Source organism: Uranotaenia lowii, chromosome 3 (genome assembly GCF_029784155.1).
Source record: "Uranotaenia lowii strain MFRU-FL chromosome 3, ASM2978415v1, whole genome shotgun sequence".
Taxonomy (NCBI): domain Eukaryota; kingdom Metazoa; phylum Arthropoda; class Insecta; order Diptera; family Culicidae; genus Uranotaenia; species Uranotaenia lowii.
This window is the reverse complement of record NC_073693.1, coordinates 113,280,853-113,308,108: the sequence shown is the minus strand read 5'-3', so window position 1 is coordinate 113,308,108 and position 27,256 is coordinate 113,280,853. Positions and strand designations below refer to the sequence as shown.

Below are 27,256 nucleotides of genomic sequence, written 5' to 3'. Positions count from 1 at the left end.
AGCAGCATCCATGCAAGCGTGCAAATATTTCAGATTTTGAAAAAATTGGTCAGGATAATAATAAATGGTGTAAAAATCAAGAAACAGACAAATTTTGGATCAATTTCTGGCCTTGGTGAAATATTTTTCCAGACGATAATAAGTTTTCTGGTGGTTTTAGGCCTTAACACTTTCCATTACATATAGCCATTCTTTGAATCGTAGCCGGAATTTTAAGGGATTAAGTAATATTATCAAACATTTTGGTTTAAAATAAATAAGTTTATTGTTTCAGTTCTTTAATTTATTTGTTATCGCATCTGTTGTAAACAGATTCTAACCACTATCACCATCTTCATCTCCCGTTTCTCTTCGACCCAAACACAACCGTGATCATGAGTCCAGAATACTATTTGATTCTTGATGCTAGAAATGTATGAAAATTGAAAAAAATCCTGTGTTAAGCATAATTGAATTTGAACTTACATTTTTCAATAGAGAAAATTTATTGGTAGGACCTGACAGTGTTTCCTGTAAATCTATTTGGTGGTAGATTTTAACGTCTCATTGGATCTAGAAAAGAAAATTATTTCAAAATCAAATTTTACAATTAAACACTTCAAGAGTTACCTGAAGATTTCGCTCTATGCCAAGCTCCATGATTTTTTGAATTATTTGTTTATTTTCGTTGTGAAAGACATGATTGCTGTGATTAGTTAGTTCTCATATTCAAGAGGTGTACGGATATAACGGTGAGAGAAAAAGTACGAAATCGTTGAGCGAAATTTGAGATTGACGAAATTTTTGTGTGAAAACTCTAGCGCGAGAAAAAAATCTCAATATACGGTTCGAAAGATCTTAGCGAGCCAAAAAGGTGGGTCAAGAAAATCTACCGTGAGAGAAAAAAAAGGTTGACAGCTTTTGTTTAAACTCTTTATGTGTATTTGTAAAACAACTGTTTTGATTCAAAACTTTTTTCTCACCGTCAAATTTTCAGACCCGATAGTGATTTGTTCTTGGCTCTTCAAGATCTTCCGAACCGTATATTGTTCAGCCGTTTACACCAAAAAAACCATTTTCATAACTTTTTGCTTAAAAACCTTTCATCTTCACCTTTCTGATAACATTCTAGAAAGTATCCATGCGCCCAACACGTGAAAATTGCAGGTGGAGCCCTGATTTTCGCTTTCTCGTGTATCATTCATCACGTACATAAATACCAACAGGAACAACATACGACGATAACGGGGGACGAACGGTTGGCCGAAATTATCTTCAGCTGGTCGATGTGAAATCATTGAGCGCAATCCGGTTCATTCCAGTTAAGCCTTTATGGACAGTTTATTGGACAAAAATTACAAGATAAGAGTCGTCTATCAACAACATGCATGTAGGTACCCCACCTACCCCGTAGACTGGCTCAAGCGATTCGAAAATCGGGGATCCTCTGACACGGATTTGTGATTTGAATCGAACCATAGGAATGAGTGGCGTAACGGAAAATTTTCAAACCAATTTAAACCGGGGCGACGAAAAGTGAATGACCGTGGTTCAGTTGATAAAAGTTGATAATGAAACATTCTTATAGCTTTTTAGTCATTTATAAAAGTTTCCTTAAGGGATTGTTTCCTTTTTCCGATCTTAAGACTCGGAAAACAATTGTAAGATATGAAAAATTTGGTTTTGAGATAAACCTAATACCGTAATGGTAACGTTTTACAAATTTCCCGTTGGATAAAGTTAAGCTCTGCTATTAAATTGTGAAATTCTGACTCACATTCAGGAAAACCCAGCACACATCCGTTAGACGCGTGAAAACTGTAGGTCAAAATATGGTTTTTCTATTTTTAGAACCACTTCCTACAGAAACCGAAAAACCATTGATAAGCGGAACTGTCATCGTGTCGGAGGGAGACCACGCAGGTTGACGCGTAGACCCCCGTTGTCTTTAAACTGGTTACAGCTAGTTCAGAGCATCAAGTAATGGTTTATTGAAAAAAAAAAAAAATGAAAATGATGAGATAAGAACACAAAAACAAACACATACACACATTTGTCAAAAAAAAGTTTGGAATCGAACTGTTGGTGCATCAACGCCAATCTACTTAGCAGCGCTATCTTTGAGAATGCCCTCGATGATGGAGGTGATGGATTCACGGCTGAAGTCATCGACCATGTTTTCTGCAGCGTATTGCACCAAATCGTTGGTTAGCTGTTCCACATTGACGGCCGCAGGATCGATGCCAGGCTTGTTACGCAGCCCATTGGCGATGAAATGTATCGTATCCGGATGGTTGATATCGGTCACGTGAAGAGTGGACAGCACTTGTTTCAGAATATCCGTCAGTATGTTGTACGAGTAGTTCTGTGACGCAGGCGGTACCATTTCGAGACTGTTATTGATAATTTCGGTGAGAATTTCTTTCGTATCGATATCGTAGCCCTCTTTGAAGGTTCGGAAGATGTTCTCGATAAGCTCTGCAATCGATTGAGGTGGAATGGTGAGCAGCAGTTCTTCTGGAATAAATGATTTGAAGTTCTCTATGATGTGTGGCAACAGGTCACTGGCATGTTCCGGAGCGAAATTGGCTATAATGTTCGAGAGATAATGCGAAAGATGTGTAACAACGCGATTGATGTCGGTTTTCTGTACTATAGTTCCCAGATGTTCCGTAAGAAATTCGTCTACCAGTGAGAAAATTTCGTTGTATAGGAAGTTATCGGGCGAACTGGCTCTGGTACTTGGAGGAGCCGAATCCATCGCATTAGGATAAGTCGTTTCGTCTGCGACCTTGACTGTCTTTGCTTTAGCAGGCACAACGACGGTTTCTACGATTTGCGCAGGTTCCCCGGTTAAAGGTTTGCATTTCATGCTAAGTGTTCTAATTTCTCGTTGCAGTAAGCTTATCTGTTCTTTTTGAGTTTTGGCGATTTGTTTCAGCTTCTTCAAATCGCTGTCGTAATTGATTTGAGTTTGACCTCCTCGTTTTTCCATAATTTTGTCTTGCTGCTCTAACATTTTCGTTAGATTGTTATATTCCTCTTGTAGTACAGTTAGAACATGTAGCTTCTCCGTACCTTCCTGTATTACTTTCGTCAGCTCGGTTTGTTTCTTCCCGTATAAATTTTTCAAATGAGCTGTTCTCTCCTCGTAGCTCTTTTTCACCTCATCCATGTTGGCCCTTATTTCGAAGGCAAACTTTCTTAAGATCGTTTCCTCTAGCTCATCCAGATTCACAACTCTACCAAACTTTTTAATCATCGTTTCAGTCAGTTCCTCCTTCAAGCTGTGAATCTTTTGTTCCATATATTTGATATCCGTTCTCATTCGAGCCAGATGAACCACATTGATGCGATGTTTGCGCTTTGTTTCCAACGTTTCTATGGCCAACTGCCCTACTCGAGAGTACAGCTTCATCAGTTTCTCGTTGTTGAAAAGCAAACTGTTCTCCACATCGTAGAACTCGGTTTCCGTTCGGAAGTACTGCATCTGATCCATTTTCAGAACCACCAGGGTGTTGATATCGTTGAGCCGGGCTTGCTTCTCGCGCTGTAAGTAAGAATGTAAATTTTACGACTTCACAATGACAATTATCGTAGATAAAAATGTTCCTTCACTTACCCTGAAGCTCAACAGCTCCTGTCGTTTATCCGCCAACTTTCCCTCGACGGCAGCCAGCTGCATTTTAAGGTTTTCCAAGAACTTCATCGTATCCTTCAACAGACGATTCTCTTCGTAGTGTAGTCGCTCAAGTTCTAGCTTCTCCTTCCGCAGCCTTTTCGTTAGCTCATAAAGATCCGGATCGCATCCCTCCGGACACGGTTGCTCGTCCAAGAAGATCTTGCTGATTTCGTTTTCCACCGCATTCTCCAGCGCATCGATGTCTTCCGACGAATACTCGCTAGACGATTCGCTCTCGTCCTTATCGGTTGTCACTTTGGCTGGTTTGTACTTTTTCTTGAACATCCGCTTGAGGAATGGTGTAAACGGATTGTTGGAGCAACTGGAGGTGAACTGCTGGAATACTTCTTTCTGTTCCATGCGGAACTCTTCCATCTTAAGCTTGGAGCATTCGATAGCATGTTTGGAGTCCATAACAGATATTATCAGCTCGTTTCTTTCGCGAGACAACTCTTCAACCGTGTCAATCATTTTGCGTTCGATTTTCTCGAAATCCTTCAGTATCCAAAGCTCTTGGTACAAAGTTAGCTGAAATATTTCCAAATACTTTGCATCCACCTCAATTTTTAGCCTTCTTTCTGCGAGGTCTAGAAGTGCCTTGTCGAAGGTGTCAACTATTTTGGTGATCTGATCGATAATTTTATCCTGCTTGAAGCGAGATTTCATCAGTCGCATTTCCCGCATTTCCGTTTCCCATTGAGTCCCCAACGGAGTATACGGAGTTCCATCTGGAGCAGGTGCTAGTCCTAGGACGTATTTTTGAATTCGTTCTACGTAAGCACTATTAATCGGATTCAATGGAACTTTCTTCTTGGTATCTGGATTTGTTTCAACTGAGGGTTCGGGTTCTCCCATTTTGAACTCTTCTTCCGGATATTCCAGCTTATAGTCTATCTCAATTTTGATAGGTACCATTTTTCTGTCAGCTTCCGGAAGTTCCTCGTGAATTTCCAACAGTTTCTTAGTTTTATATTCCACGTGTTGGATGAGATCCTTTTTCTTCGCTCGCAACGCAAACAGCTCTTTGTTATAGTCATTTCGGATAGTGAACAGTTGTTCTCGTACACGAAGCAGATCCCGGTATTTCATCAGCGTTGTTTCCAACTCTTCTTCGTTCGGCTCATATTCGGGATCGGTTTTCAGCTTATAGTCCCCGATGGTATTTGCAGCTTCCTTGATGGCGACATCATCCTCCGGGTGATTAACGTTGGGATCCGGTTTTTTGCGCTTCAGTTCTTCCCACTGAAATGAAAGCGGTAAATCTAACTTAAAACAACTGCCAAACCGAGAACCATTTACTTTAAGGGTTCCTATGAATTTTGGAATGATGAAGTTTTATGAAACTGCTGGTGTGACATTTAAATTCGATGCTCAAATTATAGTTTTAAGGAGCTATGCCTGAAAACCATTTTTAAAGTATCGCCAGCGAATTCAAAATGTGTTTGTTCTTCAATAACTTTGTTCTCTCAAAATGCTTTTATAAAAGCTGCAGGGTACTAAACGCAAACATGTTTTTATAATTAAGCTTTATGAAAGTGTTTAGTACAGGTATTTTTAAGTAAGGTTTAGCAAAATATCAGTAGATTTATTATTTTTATGATATTTTAATAGTTCTAAAAGTTTCTATGACAGTCCTAGAACATTTTTTAAAAAACTGATCTGGTCCAAATACTTAATAAAAATTATGTTCATTTGTAAACCAATAAAAGTCAACTAAGTTTGTTTAATGTCTCACCAGATATTCTTCATTGTAATAATGGTTCATATAAATTCAGCCGCAAGTAAATTTTGAAGTTTTCCGAAACTTCTAAGTTTTATAAATTGGTTCTAGAATGGTCTTATATTGGAATTTAAAAGTGAAACAAATGCAACATATTGAAATCTATCAATACACTTACCTCCAATCGTCGAAGCCGTTCCTTGGCCTTTCGCTCCCGGTATTTGGCCAGCAGCCGCTTCATTTTGGTTTCCAACTTGAAATCGATGGTGGACTGGGTAAGTCCTTCCAGGAAGGATTCCCGTTTGCCCACCTCGGAGTCTTTACGGACTTCCAGCTTGGCTGCTTGAACTGTCTTCGCCATTCTGGGGAGATACAGTTCGATTCATAATCATTCGGTGCCAACCACTTACATTCTATACTCAAATATCACCTTACGACTATGACATATGAAACATTTGGGTAGACTTAAACTATCCTCGTAGTTGGTGAGTAAGAACAAAGTTTTCAGTGTTGAAATTTAGTGTTGAAAAGTGAACATTTCGACACTGAAAACAGTACCGAAAAGTGCTACTTTTCATCACTGAATTCAGTGTCGAAAAGTACATTACACAACCTACTTGATCATAAATTTTCAGTCGTTGGCATGGTCATTGGACTGAGTCGATTTGGGGTCATTTTTGATTTTCTCCAACCCTGGAGTCTAAAAAACTTCGTTTTGGTTCAAAACTCATTTATGATTTTTTGCAGAATTTCAAGTGACATGAGTAAATTTGAACTTTCAAGTTTGTATGGGAAAATTGAATATTTTGTACTTAAAAAAATCAACATTATTTTTGTTTCTTATGGGAACCGAGGCTGTCAAAAGGTTAATTTACAAAATTTCTTAAGAAAATTTCCCGCTAAACGACTTTGTCAAAGACCGTAAGCTCGTATCTTATTAGGCAAAAAAGTTTTTAGCTGTTTCACGGGGGTATGTCTATTGGCATTGAAGAGTAAGAAATTCAATTGACATCACTGCTGGTCCTCACGAGGTATTGCATAACTACTTTTCAAGCAATACTTCGCGGTGCACCAGCAGTGATGTCAATTGAATTTATTGTTTATCAATCCCAAAAGAAATGCCCTCTTTCGACACCCAATAACTTGTTTGTCTAATAAAATACGAAGTTATGGTCTTCGACAAAGTTGATCAGCGCAAAATTTTGTTTAGAAAATTTATAAATTTTCACTTAAAACATAAGCAGACTCGGTTCCACAGAACAAACAATAATTATGTTGAGTTTTCAAAATAAAATATTAAATTGAACTTAACAGTTCAAATATTCTCATTCAAACGTTACTTAAAAATTCTGCAAAAAATCATGGATGAGTTTTAAACCAAAACGAAGCTTTTTAGACCCAGGGTTTGAAAAATTCAAATATAACCCCAAATCGACTCAGTCTTAAGTTCATCCACATTATGTTAGTTGTTGACATGCGCTTCTTGTAGTCTAGTAAATAAATTTTCAAGGGAATTTTTCGAATATGAATAAAATTGTGTAAACAACTCGTGCAAAAATCGATATTTTTAGCACTCAACGTTATGACTCGGCAAGCCTCGTTGGATAAATTTTCGACTCGCGCTGAAAAAAATCACTTTTTGCAACTTGATGCATAAATAACTACTGTGTGCTTCAAATTGGTGCAAAAACTACTAAATTTACAATTGAACATGTGCCTTGTGTATTGAGAGAATTTTTTTTGTTATAGTGTTTACCTTTCTTCTGGAGATTTACATGTGTTGATGTATTTACTAAACGAAAAGATCAGTTGATTGAATGAAATGAATGTTTTGGGTAATTGAATATGACTTAAAATTTCTGTTATAAAATTGGTAGTAGTAAATACCTTCTTCGAGCCTCTTCTTCCTCGATTCGTCGACCGAGATCTTCAACCGTTTGAAAATATTCGTCGTTAAGCTTCCCTAGACGAAAGGATTTAACGGATACTTTGACCCTAGAAAAAATTATCAATATACTATCGTACAATATGATTACCGACAAAAATTGCTTACCTAATGCCAAGAACTTCAATCGGCATACTCTCCATTTCATCTAGAAAGAACCCTTTCAACTTTTCACCCGAAAGTCTAGCCTTTTCAACATCGAAAGCCGTTTTCCTGTGAACCAAATCCATGTGCAGCTGCAACTCCTGTTTCAAATCGGCAGTGATACGTTCATCCAGATCAAACTGTTCCATCGGAATCCTTTGCGACTCTGGTAGGTTTTCATTTTCATGCAAGAGCTTTTCGAATTGCTCCCTCAGTACCGCTATCTTCTCCAGGACTGCATTTTTTCGATCATCCAATAGCTTTGCTTTGCGGTCGTTTTCCTGTTTGATTTTCTGTTGTTCCAAGGAAAGAAATGCGGGATCCACGATGTTTTCCACCGTTGCGATATCTTTCTCTAGAGTTTTCGTTTTGGGAGCTTCGATAGGAGTTAGATCAGCGTACCACTTGTAGGCGAACAGATTGCCGTCGGTGCCAACGCTGAACAAATACTGATAATCGTAGCTGAAAGCCATATCAGTTACCTTTCCGCTGAGATTAAAGTGCATGTTGAGGGCGAAGTAGTCCTTCAGGTTCCGAAAGTCCGGCCTAACATGATTCACCCGGATGGATCCATCGCCCATACCAAAGATTATGTAATTTCCACTGAAATTAAAGATTTCAATTCGCTTATCAAGTTTTTTTCCTCTCAAGAAAAACTTTTACTTACTCATAGAGGAACTTCGTAATCTCAACATCTTCGGCTCCAGCAACCGGAGTGCACGAAATAGGATCTTCGTCATCAAAATCGTACTCGTAAACAAACCCTGCGTCGTACCCGCCCATCGATAGCCACAGAGTGTTGGATTTCGTATACTGGATCCATAGCACTGCATTCGGTATTTTCGGGATATACAGTGGTTCCAGTTCTTCTTCGTCTTCTGAGTCCTCTAAGAAAGCTTCTTCATCGATTTGAACGCCAGGGTTCTCCGTTTTGATACGTTCCAGTGATTCCATTTTCCTCAATCGCTTGGCTGCTTTTTTCTTTTCTATTTCTTCTAATTTTTTGGTCCTTTGTATCTCCGACTTGACCGACTGAAACGTGAGTTGCCTTATGTCGATCGTGTACAGGTGAAAGGACGTGTCTGTGTATTCTTGTTTCTCTTCCGGAAGTTCTGCCTCTAGGACATGGCCATGGCGGCAACCAACTATGACAGTAGCAAATGTATGTGGCTTCCAATCAATCGTGGATACCGCTGAAGGAGTGTAAATCAAACCAATAGGTTCAATACTTATATGCGGTAAACCACGTACCAGTTGATGGACGAAAATGGTTTTATCTGCCGATCCGGAAACCAGAATTGTTTCACGTGAATTCATAGAAAGAACCGTGACTGCATCGGAGTGTGATTTCATCACTTGGATTAGACGAACAGGTTCCTCTTTTTGGTCGTCCCCCAAACTAACGGCTGTTAATCTTATACATCCATCAGCAAAGCCCAGCGCTATGATTGCTCCCGTAGAATCAACCGTTATCGGAAACCAGAGCATCGCACATCCATTCGAGTTGAATTGATGGTTGAAGATCATTTTGCGTTGAACGTAATCATACATGAACAAACGGCCATCGCTACCCAAAGTTGCCACGTAGTTTGCAGTTGGACAAGCTTGAACAGCCACTATTGGGCCGGTATGACATTTCATGAGCTGTTGAGGCTCCTTTGATTCATACGTTGGCGTTATATCGCACAGCCAAATTCCTCCATTTGCATCCTGTGCGTACCACTTGAAATCCCCTTCTTTCCTTATCAAACACATCAACTGGCTGTCGTAAATAGCCGTTCCAACTTTAAACTCCATAATCGGCTCGATCTGCACTACCCGATCATCATCGGGCGGATCAGCCAATTCTACCGGTTCCCAGAACCAAACTCGAATATACCCGTCCATACCACAGGTCATAATTTCCGATCCCCGGGAAGAGATCTGCGTGATCGGTGCTCGGTGACAAGGCTTCCGACCCTTGCGGCAAACTTCCATCTTGATGAGTCCGGCTTCCCAAACCAATATGTTTCCCCACTGGCTGCCGGAGAGGACCTTTTCATCTGGCATCGGAAAGATTCCGACAATGTCGGAAATTTCGGTTTTTCCGAAGCGTCCTAGTTCGCCCTGTAGCTTCAATCCGGTAAAAGTTTCAGCCATTTTCCAAAATTTGATATGTCCCAAGCCTGGAGAGAAAGGGGAAATTAAGTTTCTTTTTTTAACACTAAAGTCTGCTTCATTTAATATTGGAACACAAACAATTGCGTGTAGTTCAGTCATTTATTAACGAATTCATAATTTGTTTTTCATACAAATGTAGCATTTTCTTTACTCTTTCATAAAAAAAAATTAAAAAAATTGTTCATTGCTGTTTCGAAGAAATTCTCGTACTTTTCCCGTAATACGGCACATTAGGCGGCGCACACCCTTTTCGTCCACCGTTTTGGCGATTTGATTCCACCAGTTCTTCATTTGAGTCATGTTCCTAACAAGTTTTCCCTTTGCCTTAAGCCTCCGCTTCGTGATTGCCCAGTATTTCTCTATCGGCCGGAACTGGGGGCAGTTTGGGGGGTTGAGGTCCTTCGGTATTACGCTGACCCCGTTCGTTGCGTACCATTCCATAACCGTTTTGCTGTAATGGCAGCTTGCGAGGTCCGGCCAAAACATTACTGGACGATCGTGGGCACGAATAAACGGCAGAATCCGTTTCTGTAGGCACTCTTTTTTGTAGACTTCTGATGTCATTGTCTTGTCAGTGAGAAAGACTTTGGTTTTCTGTCCACAACTGCATATCCCCTGCCAAATCATGTACTTGCGGGCGAATTTATCCGCAAACACGAACTTAAATTTTGCAGGTACATCCCCCCGAGCCGTCGCCAAATAAAATTTTTGACCTGGGATTTGCCCAAAGTCCGCCTTCACGTAGGTCTCATCGTTCATCAGAATACATTAGGGTGGTCGGATTTACCGGTTTTTTTCAAATCCGGTATTTCGGTATTTGGAATTTTTAAAACCGATAAGACCGGTAAAACCGGTATTTTACAAAATGTTTCGAATTCATGAAAAGGTTTTGTCAGAATTTATAACGCAATAGATTTTGCAACATTTTCAATTGAAAAAGATTGTATAATGCCTTTAAATTATCCCTTTGACATAAATCTCTCATTACCCTCATGATAATCATGATACTTATCATCCTCATTTTGTTATTATAATTTCGCATTGAGGTTGCAGAAATTATAAAAGTTTCATATAGTTTTCGACGAATTTTTGTCCTAAACTCTGTAGAACAGTATTGAAGAACAGATTTTACAGATTTAGTAAAAGTTTTTATAGTCTTTCATGAAATTGATACTAAATTTGATTTACAAAAAGATTTTCCGTGAAAAATGGCTTAATTAATTACTAAACAAAACTCAAAACACTGTCACAAAGTATTTGATTGACTCACAAAATTACAGATAATTTTTTTTTCTAAAATACGGATGTTTACCCGCAACCTAGGTTGCGATAGCAATATATTTGCCTTTCCAAAATTGAAACGAACAAATAGAAATAAAAATCTTTAAAAAAAACAATCAAAACTCAGCAATAAATTGTTTGGATCTAATCCATATGTTATTTGTTGCTATAACCACAGATAAACAGACATGACACTCTGAACAAATTTTTATCGATTCTTCGCAAAGCTTTGAAAGAGATAGGCAATGTCGCCACCAGATGGCAATGCATGAAATATAAAAGAAATCAAGGTAGCCACTTTTATGACTTATCATCTCCATGGTGTTAACTTCGATCAAAATATTATGCATGCTGAAAAAATTCAAAATATGAGCGCTAGTAATCAAAGCAGCTTTGCCTACTAGTGACACGTCGCATACGTCGCGACGTTGAAAATCATAACGACGCATCGCGTGTATCCTAGGAGACTTGATGCATGCGACTGACGGCCTAAGGAAAATAAACAGTAAATAATGTAAATAATGTTTGCTTTCTACATTGCAATCGCCTACTGGACCGAAAAAAGGATAACAAACCTGCGAATGACAGAAATATCGCTAGTAAAAAGTGTCGCTAGTAAAACTGTCGCTATTCGGTTTGGTGCTATACATATAATATTATAATAAACAAACACCCGTAGACTGCGATAACGTTCGTTTAAAGAGAAAGTTTCGATTAACGCATTTGGTCCCGGCTCCGGTTAGGACTTCTTGTTCATTGGCGCTGGCAGCGAGTGTACAAAGTGGAAGACAAAATCGAACTATCTTTTTATAATATTTGGGTTCAAGAAATGGAATTTGTTAACTACCGCTTTTTGGAGATAAGACTGCAGCACGCTGCAGTTTCTGTACTTTCTGAGCCTGAGAGGGACTTCGGAATATCCAAAAATCATTAATAAAGGAATTAATTTGAATTGTTGCCGGAGACGCCCATCGAGTGTTTGGAGTGTGAACAGAGTTATTTGGTCTTCCGAATCACGTCATTTAAGATACGAAAAAGTGAATGTGGCGTATCTCGAGCCATTTTATAAATATAAGCAGGGAGATTTATTGTAGTTGTGATCGAAAAAAAAAAATCAAAATATATAATTTTTGTGGCCCGTATGCTCATTTGTGTGATCAGCCAAATTTTCGACATTATACAAGCTATTTCTCTGATTCCATAACAAAGGAATTTAGATTATAATGTTCATAAAGTTAGCAAGCTTCTCCACATTCTTCTCGTAAGTTCTAGTAAGCTTCTCTACGTAGAGGAACAAATGACTTAACAAATATTCAGTACAATATTTCGTCACAAAAAAACAAGAGAATTTAAAACCAAGTGAAATGAATGTCTAAAATAAACTGTAGTTCTGTTAAACGAGCTTTCGCATATTGTTCTGCATAACAGATAAAAAATAAAAAAATCAGGATTTTCAGGACGCCGTGGGGATGTCTACAAAAACTAAGTTTAATTAGCAAGACTTCGAACTTAGAATTTATAGGACGAAAACAAGTCATATTTAATCCACCGAATAACCTACAGATTATTATCCAATCATTGCTGATATATTTAAGTCCTGGAAGTCCTACGAATAAACTAGTTTCTTCTTCCGCATTTTTTCTTCTTGTTTTGATTGATTAAGTCTTCTTGAACGTTGTTTTTCGAACCTTACACGTGAATTCGATTTTTCGTCTTGGGCCCCAGGAGCATCATACAGTTCGAATGTTTTGAATAACCTTGAAATGGGAATTAATGGCAATTGATTGCACGAGATGAGCTCTGGAATTTTGAGCACCATAAACACCTTACGCTTACATCTGATGTGAAAATTTTTATAACCATCTCTTTGCTTGTGATTAAGCAGAAAGTACAGAAACTGCAGCGTGCTGCAGCCTTATCTCCAAGAAGCGGTAGTCGCTGTATCAACAAATTCCGTTTCTTGAATCCAAATATTATAAAAAGATAGTTCGATTTTGTCTTCCACTTTGTACACTCGCTGACAGCGCCAATGAACAGGAAGTCCTAACTGGAACCGGAACCAAATGCGTTAATCGAAACTTTCTCTTTAAACGAACGTTACCGCAGTCTACGGGTGTTTGTTTATTATAATATTTTGATCGAAGTTAACACCATGGAGATGATTAGTCACAAAAGTGGCTACCTTGATTTCTTTTATATTTCATGCATTGCCATCTGGTGGCGACATTGCCTAGCTCTTTCAAAGCTTTGCGAAGAATGAAAACCGAGTGTCCCGTCTGTTTGTCTGTGCTATAACACTGCTGCAAATTAAAAAAAACTTTGTCACTGCATTGTCTTGAAAATGGAAATGCTTTAACAGCGTTAAAAATAAAAACAACAAAGTTTCATCAATTAACTTGAAAATATTGATAGAGAAATTTCATACAAACATTTTAACATGTGTTTAAATGCTGACTCTGTTTAAACATTTTATGTTTTAAAACAAAGTAGGAAGTTTCTAATCTAATCAAGATTTTTGGTTTTTAATTTTTGAAAGCCTGGCACCGCTTAGAACGATTTTGAATGATTGTCCTGTTTATAGATAAAATATGTTCGCATCTTTTGGCCAAATTCCAGTTTTTCAATGAAAACTACAGTGATTATTATGAAGCAATCTTAAATTTCTTGTAGCTGTATCTTTTTTTCAGTCATTGTTCACCTGTATAATCTTTAAATGTTTTGAAACGTTAGTTCGATATCTGAACTGAAATGTGTTAAGTTTTATGAAAAAAAAATCATCTGAGTGGGAGATGGCAGCTTTTTAATGGTCTTTTGAACGCCACTCTAGCTTTAATTCAAAAAGTTACATCGGCAAGTTTTAGCAATAATCAAATCTCACATAAACTTTGTAGTAAGGTTTAAGGAGCTTAGAGTTTGAAACTGATCGAAAAAAAAATATGAGTAGGTATTTGTATTCCAACATAATTGGTAAAAAACATTTAGCTGTGTCAATTTTATTACAGTGCCAAAGAATGATGAAAAATTTACCGGAAATACCGGTTTTTTACCGTCCCAAAAGTCGGTATTTCCGGTATTGAAAAATGGACGGTTTTACCGGTTTCGGTAAAACCGGTTAGACCACCCTAGAATACATCCGTCGAACTTGGTCAGCACTTGGTCGTACAGCTTTCGAGCACGGATTCTGGCCACATTGTTCTGCTTCAGCGTCCGATTTGGCTGTTTGCTGGCTCGTAATGACCTTATTCCTTCCCGGAGACGAATTCGTCGCACCGTACTGTGAGCGGCCTGGAACTTATTGGCCAAATCGCGGTCTGAAAGATTGGGATTCCTCTTGACGGCCTGGATGACTTTCCCACGCAGTTTCCGGTCGACAGTTCCACTCCGACGCTTCGAATGCGGCTTCCGAGCCGTCGTCAATGTTTCCTTGTACTGCTTGATAACACGCCATACAGTATTTCTGGGCATTTTAAGCTGTTTAGCTAGCTTCGATGCCGACAACAATGGATTTTCAAGAAAACTGTGCACAATTTGATCTCTCCGTTCGGCTTTCATGGTGGTTGTTTACAAAATGCTATCGTTTGGTGTTATGACATAAATACATGGTGAAGGTAATGAATTTCCCGACACGTGGGTGAAAAAAGTTTTCAAATCCGTCCACTAGGAGCGCCACAATGAGCAAAAGAATTTTTTCCAATATTAAATGAAGCAGACTTTATTCGAAAAAAAATAAGGTTACTGATCAAGTTAAAAACTCTTGAAGAAAAATATAATCAATCGCCTATCAATTTTTTTTTGCTTCATCATAAAACGTTTTTATCGTATCCAAAACCTTACGAACCATTCCTGTCTGAGAAAAAAAAAGTCCCGTAAGCAGGTCCAACAAAGCTTTATCAATTTAATAAATGATTCGTACATTTTTAGCTCAAATTTTATGTTCTTAGTGATACTTTTAAGTTCTATAACAATGAACGGACTTGTAAAAATCCAATGCCCATTCAGCAAATCTCTGTGCCAAAAATGCGCTGTGCCAAAGTGTACTGTACCGTAGATGATATGATTGGAAAAGCACTACTGGCATAAATACTCTAACTTCCTAGCAAAATAATGCATGACCACTACATCCAAGCGAAACAAGAAAAACATTTTATGGAATTTTCATGCTTTTGGATAATTCATCCCAATAAAAAACTAATTAGATTCGAACTCAATGCAACATCTCATCCCGGTTTGCCAGTCCGATATCATGCCCAGTGCACCGTCTGAGTCGGTTAGAAAACAAAAGTTTGTTTTCATAGTGCTTATCAGTGCTGCCGATTACAAAAAAAAACGCACTGCATTAACCCTCTGCCGTTTGGCCGGTGTTTTTTTGCATCCTCCTTTGTCTTTGTTGGGAAAAAGATGAAAAAGGCATGGGAATGAGAAACTAGAAACTGTTTTCTATTGTCTGGTTTACATACACACGCACAGCTCATCTTGGCTGGTGGTTTTTCTCGCCGTCGGTTGGAAACAAAGAATATTTTTTCTCTAATGCTGGTTTCCATACACGCACAGCACTCGGTACATATCGATAATAATAATGATAGGATATGGAATATGTTTTATGTATTTGGTTTTTTTTAGACATATGCAATACGGTTGTGCTGGGACTTCAATGTCAGTTATTGGGCAGCTTGTTAATGCCGGTCCGGCATACATACTTATACCGATAATTCCACCTCCAAGGAAGTTCATTATTGGATTAGAGTCTGATTTGTGAGTGTATGGAAACGATTAAACGATAAGTAAGCCCAAATGCTGCAAAAGAAGATTCGGTCTCGTTTGACGGGGTTGGATAAAACTGAAATTGTAGATAATTTTAATGACTTTTTCATCGATAAAAAATCCATGACAGCATTCCGGCAAGTTCTAACGTTTTTGTGGATCATATTGTTTGCAATGGTGGAGGTTTCAGTTAATTTAAAAAAAAAACAAGTTTTCAACAATTTGAAGATGTTTAACTTTCCGGAGTGTTAAGCTTTCACGTGTGTTCCGGTCGCTGGTTCGTAGAGATAGAGAACGCATTTCACGCGGTTCACACGCAAGCTACTTTGACGATTACTACGGTAACCACAGCGGTAGCGAAACCGGTGCCCCGATAGGTGGAGAAGAAGGTAAAACATTGCGCTTAACCTCAATCGACGGAGCCTTGTAAACGCAGGGTCAAAAATAGTTATGGAATTTCGAACGATATGTATGGAATTTGAAACAAAATTACAATTTATGGAAAATTGCGAGGTCTTATTGTTCAAATAAGTATACAGTCGCATTCTTTGAAATAACATGTGTTGAAATTAGTAAAATTTATGTTCTAATGCTTTCAATATTCTGACTACGAGACAGTTTTTTTTTGGAAATTTAGCAGTATTTGTGCAAAACATTCGAATTTCGGAAAGCATTTTTTCGAATATAGTTGTAAAGATATGCTAAAAAATGACTTGTTGTAACTTGTAATGAATGCTACTTTATTTTAGGTCCAACAAAATTTAAAAACAATCAGTTATTAGGAATTTACTGCCCCTACTCGCATAACAGTCCCATATGAATTTTCGTCATTTTTTATCTAACCTGACAGTTCGTCATTTTGAACATTTTACTTCAATATACAACAATAAAAAAAGAGACTTTGTTCTAGAAATTACGAAAAAAATATCAACTATTGACTGTCCCATATGAAATATACCCGCATAACAGTCCCATATGTGAAATATACCACGGATGTAGTTAACTTACTATGTTCCTTTCAGTGAAATGATCTTTGATTCATTGCTTTAAGTCATTTAAACAAGATGCAACTCACTTGATGTTGAATTATGCACACTACACAGTGAATTTAACTACAATTTTTGAAAGACAGGCTAACATAAAGGAAGGATGGTCTTCCTGTGAGAAAAACTATCAGAAACAACTAAAAACCATGATAAGATTCAACTTACAATGTAGAATTCACGAACTACATTTACAAGTTCAGAAATGATCAAACTTAAGTCTTAGAAGGTAGCTTGGTGAGCAAACCATATTCTGTATGGGACTGTTATGCGAGTAGATTTGAAAAAGGTCTCGAATATGCCCGCATAACAGTCCCATAACAAACAAAAATAGTGCTCCAGCCCTTACCAGTTACCAAATTTCGAAAAATTCAGGTCCTACGATTTATTATGACAACCAAGAACATATTCCATTAAACGATTTTTGTTTAAGCTGAAAGCTGTGGTCACAATTTAAAAATGTATTCCAAAACAGAAAAAGCTGATTTTCTCGCTTGCTCGTTTTTGCATATGGGACTGTTATGAAAGTAGGGGCAGTTTAGCAAAAAGCAATTTTTTTAACTCAATAAAAAATCCACGTAAAAATTATGTTTTTAAACTGCATAAGTGCTTAATGAATTGTAAATACATTGGTTAACATTTTTATATTTTTTGCAGAATTTTAAAGTTAGTAGTTTTTCTAGAAAACCAATAGTTTGAAAAAATTCCATACATTTTTGTGGAATTCCTATAACTATTTTTTGGTTGGCCTACTAATACATATGCAAGCAACGGAGTAGCATACCTAAAGAATCTAGCTATCCTGCAATAGCAGCACTATAGTGAGAGAAAGAGAAATCCCAAAACACACAACTGAAGTGCAATTTTTTCTTTCTCTTCCTACCGCAGTAGGCAAACCAACAATATTGCCTCTTCTTCTTCTTTTTCTTGTTGGGAAAGAACCAAACCAACTGAGTTGCTTTATCGCTGCTACCCTACACTTAATGTGCTAATGTTTTTATCTTACTCTTACCCTGGCGAAGCCTTCTCTGCTCTTTGATTGGGTGTACGCCCGGCGTCTCAACAGAGCTGGGCAAGTGTTTCAGAACGAAAAGTTGACTGAGTTGCATTTTTCATGCCGCTCGGGGAGAAATGGACAACCATGTTCCTTAGTGAAACGATGCAATCGATACACTCCCAGTGTTTTTATGCTCGATATTCTTCAATGGTTGTCAGTGAAACAAAGAGTTTCATATAACAGCTTAATGTTTGTATATAAGACAAAAAATGGAATTTTACATTATTATTTATTTAGTGGACCAAAGTAACCAAAAGCTAGGATAACATTCTCAATCAGGTTTGTAATACGACTTTTATTCAGCTCCTTCATATGCCTTGAAGTTCTCAAAGTCCGCTAATTTGATTCAAATTAATAAAGCATATTTGTTAACTCACATTAAAATGACATGTTCTTACCAAGCATCGAACCAGAGCTCACAGATTGAAAATCGAGCTACATACTTGCTGTTCTATATGAACATCATGAGTAGGCAACAATTTTACTTGATGTGATGATTTTCTTCAAAACGACTTTCCAGTTCTTAATTTCTTCTCTATTCCCCCCCCCCCCTTAAATTCTACTTAATTTCTACTTTATACTTCATTTGCTTTTGTACACCCGTTGGAACTTATTAAAAATTTAAAAGTTTACAAAAGAGTACAATAGGGACTCATTGAGCTGTACATTAAGGCTTGCATCACTTTGATAGCTACTTGATGGTGAAAAAATGAGAAGTACGCAACAAGTAGATTGTGTTTCTTCATACCAACTTTAAGGTTCCTAAAAAGTAGAAACTGAAACTAAAACAGTACTTTAAAGCATGTTTTAAGTATTGGCTGAACATGATAAAGAATGAAGTTCCATGGACCTCGAAGAAGACTTCAGACTGCCGGTCGAATATTCAAAAAGAGAGCAGACGCTCTTTTTTCTACATCGGATTGAACATATGCAATAACTCACCGAAGAGCATCAAAGATAGTGTGAACAAGAAGTTGGCAATAAATACAATACATAAAACAGACCGTTCGAAAATATGACCACTAGACCGCTGCAAGCTTTGTGAGGAAATTTCAAATTCTTAAGTTTTTACACCTTCCATAACTTTTTTTGGTTGTTTCGGCTGCCAAAAATAGCAATAAAACTTTTAAAAACGATCCATCCAGTCCTAAATTAGCGCAAGGAATTTTAAATTTGTATGAAAATTTGTATTGGAAAACAAAATTTTTCATTTAAAAATTGCCAGAAATGTATTGAAAGTTCCAAAAAATATAATTTTAGATGAAAAATAATCCTTGTTTCTTGCAGTACAATTTATGTGAACAAACCACAAACCTAACTTGTACCCCAGAAAAGATATGCGAAGTTAAACAATTTTTTTCCTCGAAATTAATTGTTTTTGGATTCCATAAAGGTAGGGAATTTTAGAGGTTTTATGAAGCACAAATAAAAAACTTGGATTGGGGAAGTGACAAATAACGTTTTTTTTTCTACTAGTTCATATAACTGACTAGTAAACACGCCTGACTTCATTTCTGCAAGAAAAAAAAAGCCGTAAAAATAAATTAAATACGGTGGTCAAATCGTTCGCAAAATATTGGAATCGCTAGCGGGGAGATATTTTGAAAAATTACGTCAAGGAAAAGCGAAACTAACTCTTTTGCGGGCACCTGGTAGGTTAACTTCCAGGAATTTTTCATTGACAATTCTCGCTTTGATGTTCCGAAGATGAACAAAGAGAATAAAGTGAAAAATTTGATGTCTAGCACTTGACAATCTGTGAAAGCTAAAAATCAGTAAGTGCTACATAACTATTGACACAATCATAAATAACACTTTCATAAGTTCTACATAGTTGATACAATATTTTGTTTGGATCTGGAATGGTGAAGTTACTCGAAATCAAAGGTGGAGGGATTAAAAGTCAAATATGTTGTTTTTGTGTCGATGGAGGACAATCTGCTAAAATTGTCATAACTTAAATCAAATTCAAAGTTTTGAGCAGTTTTGAAATTCGAGCTTCAGGAAACAAAAAAATTATAAAAAAGCATTGATTCGAAAAAAAAGCTGGTTTATAGTATGCATTAGGCAGATGGCGAACGTGGCGCCCGAAAATAAAAGTCGATGAACTCTCATTTGGACGTTATCTTAAAAACCACTTGATAGAACAGCACAAAAATTTGCACATTGAAGCATTACATTACTAAGACGCTTCGCTGAAAATTTCATCAATTTCCATCCATGCATACAAAAGTTATTCACAAAAAAAACAAAAACATTTCATAAAATTATTAAAAGCTCAAGCAAGCAAACTCTGCCATTTTTTAAATACTATCAATGGATTCAGATTTTTGTTCTGAAATGGTTATAACTTTTTCCATGCAATGCTTAGCTGCTTGTCATGTTTCCAAAAATGCAAAAATGAAGCAGGATGATTTAATGTGCAAAAATTTCTTCTTCCAAATAAATTTCCATACAAAATTGAAACGCGTTGCGCTAACTCAGGAATCAACCAAATCATCTCAAATTTTACACTGATGCTTGGTGACCCAAAAGGCATCGAAAAAACATATGGGAGCAAAAAGTCTTGACAAGTGATGATAAAAGTGATGGAATTTGACGAAGAATCAGATGTTAAATTGTAAGGTGATGAACATACGCGGAATTAAGACGAAAGAAGTCGTACAGAAGAAGAAAATCTTAAATAAGATAAAATGTCCTTCCCACTTCTAAAGAAGCGTATGAGGTGAGGACCTTGGGGAATAAAATTCAATACGTACTGCCTTTTTTATTCTTTTTCATGCGTTTTTATACGAGATTTTTAATGTTTTGATTTTTTTTCGAAAATATCTAACCGTTTTTTGAATAATTTTGAGAAAAGTAAGCTGCTCTTTAAATACACCGAAATATATTCAAAAATCAACTTTTTTTTCAAAGTGATGGAAAAATTATAAGTTTAGAGCACAAGAAAATAGGTTTTTTTTATTTGTAAGGCAGTCCCTTCCCTTTTATTAAAACCGGGAGGAGTTTAAATCCAACATAAAATTTAACCAGGAGTTTATCTCGAGACAGCTATTCAGGAAGTACTTTCTTAACTTCGATGATTGATTTTTGTCTAGCCTTTTTTGTAAATAATTTCATTGGTATTTAAAGGGAAAAGTTTTCAAAACCGGGTAATAGCGAATGATGAAATCAACTTACCACAGGACGTTATCTGACCCGGTACCGATGGTGAAAACATCACGTTGATAACGTCGTTGTAGAAAGATTTGCACCGCAGGATAATCTCGCCCTCGCGCCAATTCCACACCGTCAGCATATAGTCGGGTTCACATCCTTGCGACACCAGCAGCTCCCCATCGGAACTGTAGTCGATTCGACTGTAGGCCTGGATGGTTCCGTTATCGAGAATATTCACCACCGTCATCGCCGGATATTGGTAGATGATGATGGGCGGATTGGTTCCGTTTTCGCCCACGGTCAAATGGTGCAGCTCTTGAATGGGATTCGTCTGGATGCATCCGATGCCACCTCCCGTAGAACATCGCCGGGTTGTTACGGTTCGAGTTGAAATGTTGAAAAAATGCAGTAAATTGCCGGAAGCAAACACCAGAACATCCTCGTCGATTCGGCACAAGTTGAAGGGGCGCTTGCAGTCGTAGCCATATGAGTAACTGCAATTGGTAAAAGATGAAAATCGAATAACAGTTGTACAATTTTTCATCTAGGCGTTGAGTATCACTTACTCGAAATCCAAAATTTCCGTAGGTACGGTACAAAATGAACTTTTGACCGCTTCCGAAATTAGTTTTCTCTCGCTGGTTGCAACGGAAACACTCCCTACAGTTGACATTTTCGTAAGCCTTCAACTAGAATGAGGAAGCGTCAGTGGGTAAACAATTTTGGTTGCTATGGTTGGGCAAACTTGAATCGAGCGAGGGGGTGACGCTGAACAATAAAATCAATAAAACGGAACAAACATCGACGGAGGGGTTGAACCTGGAATTATCAGGCCTCCAAACATCAAATGTAATTACCGAAGCTGGATTTTTTCGAATTACATTAGAAGAGGACAATCTTACATTCACAACCACAACCAAGGTTGCCGGAAAAAATATGTGTAATGGACAAAAGAATTCTACAATTGTGTGATTTGAAACCAACATTTCGTAACGGTTTTCTGTGATGCTTTTAAATGTTTTCATGGAAAACATGTGATAGATACATCAACAGATTGTAACTTTTTTGAAGTTTTATTCGAGAAAAATAAATTCACATCACCACTGTCGAAGTGTTTTTATGAATTAGTGTAATAAATTCAAAGTTAATAATCACTTTAAAATTTCTGATTGTAGAAATCTGTACCTACCAAGTTGGAAGAATCTGTAAATTCTGTGAAACCTTTGAAATATCTGTGATCTGTGACACAGATTCTGTGACGAAATTTTTCTCAAAATTTTGTGATATTAAAGATTTTTCTGTGATTTTGTCAACCTTGACCTTATTGATTTGTATGCAGTATTGCAGTATAGTATCTTGAAGGTTGATAAAGGGCATGATTAGCACTTTGAGTAGGTAACATTGCCACAGTGGTACAGAACGAGAATTTAGCGAGACAAAATTAATAACGGAGAAACTATAAGATTTAGACATAACGGGGGCTTCAGCAAAGATGCTTATCAAATAATGCCCTTTTTTACATGATTTTTAGACAAACTTTTTTAATTGAAAAGATGGAGTAAAATGGCCTTCTTCAAAGTTGCAGCCAATACCTTTTAAAGCAACTTGGTCGAGGACATCAAATTCATATAACGATTAGGAAGCGCGCTACAGTTTTCTTAATGTAGAAATGTTAGAGCGCGTGAAAAAACAATTTTTAACACTAACTCTATTGGATTAGTGTGGTGCCTTCTTGGCACTTTTATCAAATCAAAATGCGCACCTTCCAATGTTAGACAGCAAAGGTCTATTTTGAAGCATTCGTTGGTTATAAGGCTTTTTATGTCAAAAAGATGTATTTTCCAAACTGACATATTTCAGATTGGGGCGAAAAAAAAAGACAGCTTTGTGTAGTTTGAATATCAATGTATTATTTCTGAAACTATCCCAGAGACGTTTTTTTTTTAACTCGAGAACAAAATTCCAAAGATAGATGATTTTCATTACAAAATAACCCATTTGACTGACCCTTCAAAGGAGAGTCCTTTCATTTTTCGTGGAGAAGTCGCATTTTCATCGTGCAATTGATAGCTTAATGCAATAAAATTTTTAAATAAGGAATATAGCTCCATTTGTTCCTAATTTCGACAAATTTATACAAACATTGGTAAATTAAATTGTCCAAAAAAGTAAGGTGGCGGCGTTCTTATTGCTTTGGATTCTATTTTTCCTTCAGAAGAAATTACAATGCAAACATTTACTGAATTTTATTCTATCTTCGTTAAAGCATCATTGGCAAAGGAAGTGCATATTTTTGCTTCCGTGTAGTTTCCACCTGAATCTGCCACTTCACATTATTTTGAATTATTTTTCCAAATTCTTGAAAATTCATTAGCTGAACAATCAGAAGCAAAATTGCACATTTATGGCGATTTCAAATAAAGGAACCGCTGACTTTATTTTGGATGATGATTATGAAGCAATACTACTTCCAGTCGTAGGCGAGAACAAAACACTACAATTAATCTTCGGCAAAGCTTCTATTTTAGACTTAAATGAAGTGAATCATGTTAGGAATAGTATCAATCGACTATTTGCTTATTGTTAAGAAGACTATTGCGTAAATGAATCGGTTGATTAACTATGGAAAAACTAGGACTAGGAGTACGACCAAATGCCAGGTTATAAAAATTCGAACTTTTAAAACTAGAACTCATTAATATAAATTGGTCTAGTGTTCTGAAAAATGAAGGAAATATTGATAAAAGTTTAGAAACCTTTTATAACATAATGATTAATTTGATAAACAGTTATGCACCTTCAAAGTATAAAAGACGGTCCTACAGCTCTAAACACCCTGTCTGGATTAATCCAGGTGACACTTGACGGAAGCATAGAAAATAATTCACTGGAAGCTTATTGGCTACTTTTTTTTCAAGAATTATACACTTCATTCACTGAGATAGACTGAGATAGAGAATACTTTTCAGTCATTTCAGATTTAGCGTGTGACTTTAAAGTCAATGAAATTTATTACAGCCTTTGATCGCATTGACATACCCCTTTTAATCTTTAAATTTAAAAAAGGCTTAACAAGGTTCTGAAAATGATTTTGCGGCTTCCACCTTGGCACAGCACCGAAGATCTTCATCGAATTGCGGGCATTGAATCGATCGAAGAGATGGCCAACAAAATCATCTCCAACTTCAGAGGCAAATCGATGCAGTCTTTATAATTAGTTTGATTTTAGGATAGTTTAGTTGTAAGTTTAAAATATTTTTGCCATTACAGGATGTTCTCCTACATTAAATACTTGATTGCGCTCAGCAAATTTGAATCTTAATAAACTTCTATTATCTAGTTAACTATAGGGCTCTGAACAGTTCATTATTGAGCCGAACACCTAATTTAATGTAATAATCTATATATATATAAATGAATTTCTGTCTGTCTGTCTGTCTTTCTGTCTGTCTGTCTGTCTGTCTGTCTGTCTGTCTGTCTGTCTGTCTGTCTGTCTGTCTGTCTGTTCCCTATAGACTCGAAAACTACTGAACCGATTTGCGTGAAACTTGACAGATGGGGGTATTGGAAGGAGAGGGAGCCTTTAACTCCTTTTTCATTGCATAACTTGAAAACTATTCGAGCAAACGTATCTAAATTTGGCTAGGAAGGGTATTTGAGTACGATAAATAGTGCGGTGAATATTTGGCACCCCTCCCTTCTTCCAGTGAGAAGATAGAAAGGGGGGAGAGGGCTCCTTTACGGTTTTCAGCATAACTGGAGAAATAATCAAGCAAATGGAACCAAATTTGGCGTGCGAAAGTATTTGATTACGAGAAATGTTTCTATGATATTTTGATAACCCTCCGTTGCAAAAGCAAAAGCAACGAAATTTGGCTTGGAAGGGTATTTGAGCACAAGGAATGTTTCTGTGCATATTTGTAACTAATGCCTTCATCCAGTTGCGTGATGGGAAGGACAGAGGGGGGCTTCTTTACAATTTATCGCATAACTCGAGAACTAATCGAGCAAATGGAAATAACTTTGGCATGGGAGAGCATTTGGATACGTAAAATCATTATTTGCTTATTTGAGACTTCTTTCTCCTTCATTTGGGGATACAGTTAGAGATGACGGAAGCTCACATACGATTGTTTTGCATAAATCAGTAACTTATGTAACAAATGGAACCAATATGACACGAGAACAATCATACAATCGAGAGAGGAAGAGGAAAGAAAGTCACTCATACATTTTTTTTAAAGATAACTAATCGAGAAAATGGAACCAAGTTAGCACGGGAGCATATTTGTGCACGGGAAACATTTCTTCGGTGGTTTGAGACCCCTTTCTCTTGCTAGAGTTGGGAGAGGGCCATTCATTCTATTGAATAACTTGCGAACTAATCAAGAATGGAGCCATATAAGACATGTGATCGTATTTGTATACTAGAAGTGTTTTTCTGATGTTAGGGGACCCCCACTTTCTTCAATTAGAGGTATAGGAATAGGGGATGGGGCCACTCTCACAATTTGTATAATAACTCGAGAACGAATAGGTAAAATAAATCGATGTAATTTTTTTACAAAAAAAATGTTTCCAGGATAGTTTGAACTCTCTCCACATTAAAAAGGTACAACGAAGATTAAGTTACAGTCTTAAGAAATAAAGAAATTCAGAGTCATAAAAAGGATTAAAACACGGATAATTTTTTTTTTAAAGATTTCAAAATAAAAAAAAGTTGCGATTTCATTTCGAAAAGACATTTTCATAATTATAAAATTGAATTGAAAATCTTGTGCAACTCAATGAAAAGTTGGATAGCTAGGTACCTCATATTTCAATAGCTTTTGGAAGGTGTAGCAAAGCACATCGGGTCAGCTAGTGTAACATAAATGTAATGATGAATTGATACAAATAAAGACATATTAAAAAAAGGCTTCCACTCAAATCTCTTCTCCTGGTTAAAACCAAATATAGTAAAATCAATATACCTCACTCTTCAAAAACCAAGGCGACACATCAAGCACGCCATCCTATGGAGAAAGTTCTAACTACCATGTATAAACATCGACGATCTGAACTACTTTTGGCAGATTTTTGACTTGTAGGTGGCGCTGTTGCTGCTAGAGGTGGTGATGGCGGTACGATCAGTGGCTTTAGTAAGAACTTTCGTCAGTAGGTGGTGCTGACATGCGTGTCCTTGATGAAATGTATGGAGAAGGCTGAGAGTGAGGTATATTTATTTTAATATATTTGTTAAAACCATACTCAAGCGAACGAACACAAATCGTTCATTTCCAAAACGAAATCTGTAGTTGTAGAAACTGGTGTGCCTCAGGGGTCTCATTTAGAACCTCTCCTTTTCATACTGTTCGTAAATGACATTTCCTTTATTCTAAAACGGATTGAATACCTAATATTCGCCGATGATATTGAACTAAAGGGTGATACGGTCAAAATTTGGTCATGGGAAAACGCGTGTAAATCGGTGAAATCGTTTATTTAAAAAATCAAATTAAATTTCTTTTTCAAGTTTAATGAGTATAAAATTCAGGAAAAATATTCAGTTAGGCTTCCGCTTTTCCAATCCGAATTTCCGGGCCTTACGCTTAACCCCTGCCATTAGATTTTGTACAGCCACCTTGTCCACCTTCTTCGCCGCAGAAAGCCAGTTTGCCTTGAACTGTTGCTCGTCCTTATCAGTTTTTTTGGTCTTCTTTAGGTTCTGCTTGACAATAGCCAAGTATTTCTCAATTGGGCGGAGCTCTGGCGTGTTGGGAGGGTTCTTGTCCTTGGGAATCACCTACACATTGTTTGCGGCGTACCACTCCATGGCCTTTTTTCCGTAATGGCAAGATGCCAAATCCGGCCAAAACAGCACGGAACAACCGTGTTTCTTCAGGAAAGGCAGCAGACGTTTATTCAAACACTCTTTCACGTAAATTTCTTGGTTGACAGTCCCGGAAGCTATGAAAATGCTGCTTTTCAAGCCACAGGTACAGATGGCTTGCCAAACCAGATACTTCTTCGCGAACTTTGACAGTTTCATGTGCTTGAATATATCTGCTACCTTTCCCCTTCCTTTTGCCGTATAAAACTCCTGTCCCGGAAGCTGCTTGTAGTCGGCTTAGACGTAGGTTTTGTCGTCCATTACCACCAGCGTTGCCAGATTGAAAACCGCTCAAGCCCGTAGATTTCACGAAAATCGAAAAATGTACTGTTTTCGGCTAAATAAAACTTGATGATCTTTTTTTTTTTTTTTGGTCGTCAGGTAGAATTTTCATTTATCCGCAGAATCCCTTGAATTTATTGATAATCCGTAGAAAATCCGTAGGAAATGCTG

General features: G+C 37.2%; 2 protein-coding genes across 3 annotated transcripts in view; one reads left to right on the top strand and one right to left on the bottom strand.

Moving 5' to 3' along the window:
* Positions 1–27,256, top strand: part of LOC129757654 (uncharacterized) — a 119,219-nt gene that overhangs the window by 35,862 nt on the left and 56,101 nt on the right. The gene's annotated exons all lie outside the window — the stretch shown is intronic.
* Positions 1,959–22,586, bottom strand: LOC129757652 (cilia- and flagella-associated protein 44). 2 transcript variants are annotated; one of them, XM_055754928.1, is made up of 9 exons: positions 21,498–22,586; positions 20,953–21,425; positions 8,138–9,635; positions 7,435–8,073; positions 7,269–7,376; positions 7,138–7,173; positions 5,560–5,743; positions 3,602–4,903; positions 1,959–3,529 (listed from the first exon to the last, which is right to left on the bottom strand). In XM_055754928.1, exons 1-9 carry the CDS (start codon positions 21,602–21,604, stop codon positions 2,081–2,083), a joined length of 5,796 nt encoding a protein of 1,931 aa, XP_055610903.1. In that variant the 5' UTR covers positions 21,605–22,586; the 3' UTR covers positions 1,959–2,080. The 2 variants fall into 2 exon arrangements, with proteins under 2 accessions (XP_055610903.1, XP_055610904.1); XM_055754929.1 differs by lacking the exon at positions 7,138–7,173.

What these genes read in the sequence shown, in the direction of transcription:
- LOC129757652 (XM_055754928.1), bottom strand. Translation starts at nt 21,604, where the DNA reads ATGTCAACTGTAGGGAGTGTTTCCGTTGCAACCAGCGAGAGAAAACTA. An exon ending in ATTGAAGTTCTTGGCATTAG is followed by an intron (nt 7,377 to 7,434) that starts GTAAGCAATTTT and finishes AATTTTTTCTAG; the next exon opens with GGTCAAAGTATCCGTTAAAT. An exon ending in TGTAAATCTCCAGAAGAAAG is followed by an intron (nt 5,744 to 7,137) that starts GTAAACACTATA and finishes GTATCTCCCCAG; the next exon opens with AATGGCGAAGACAGTTCAAG.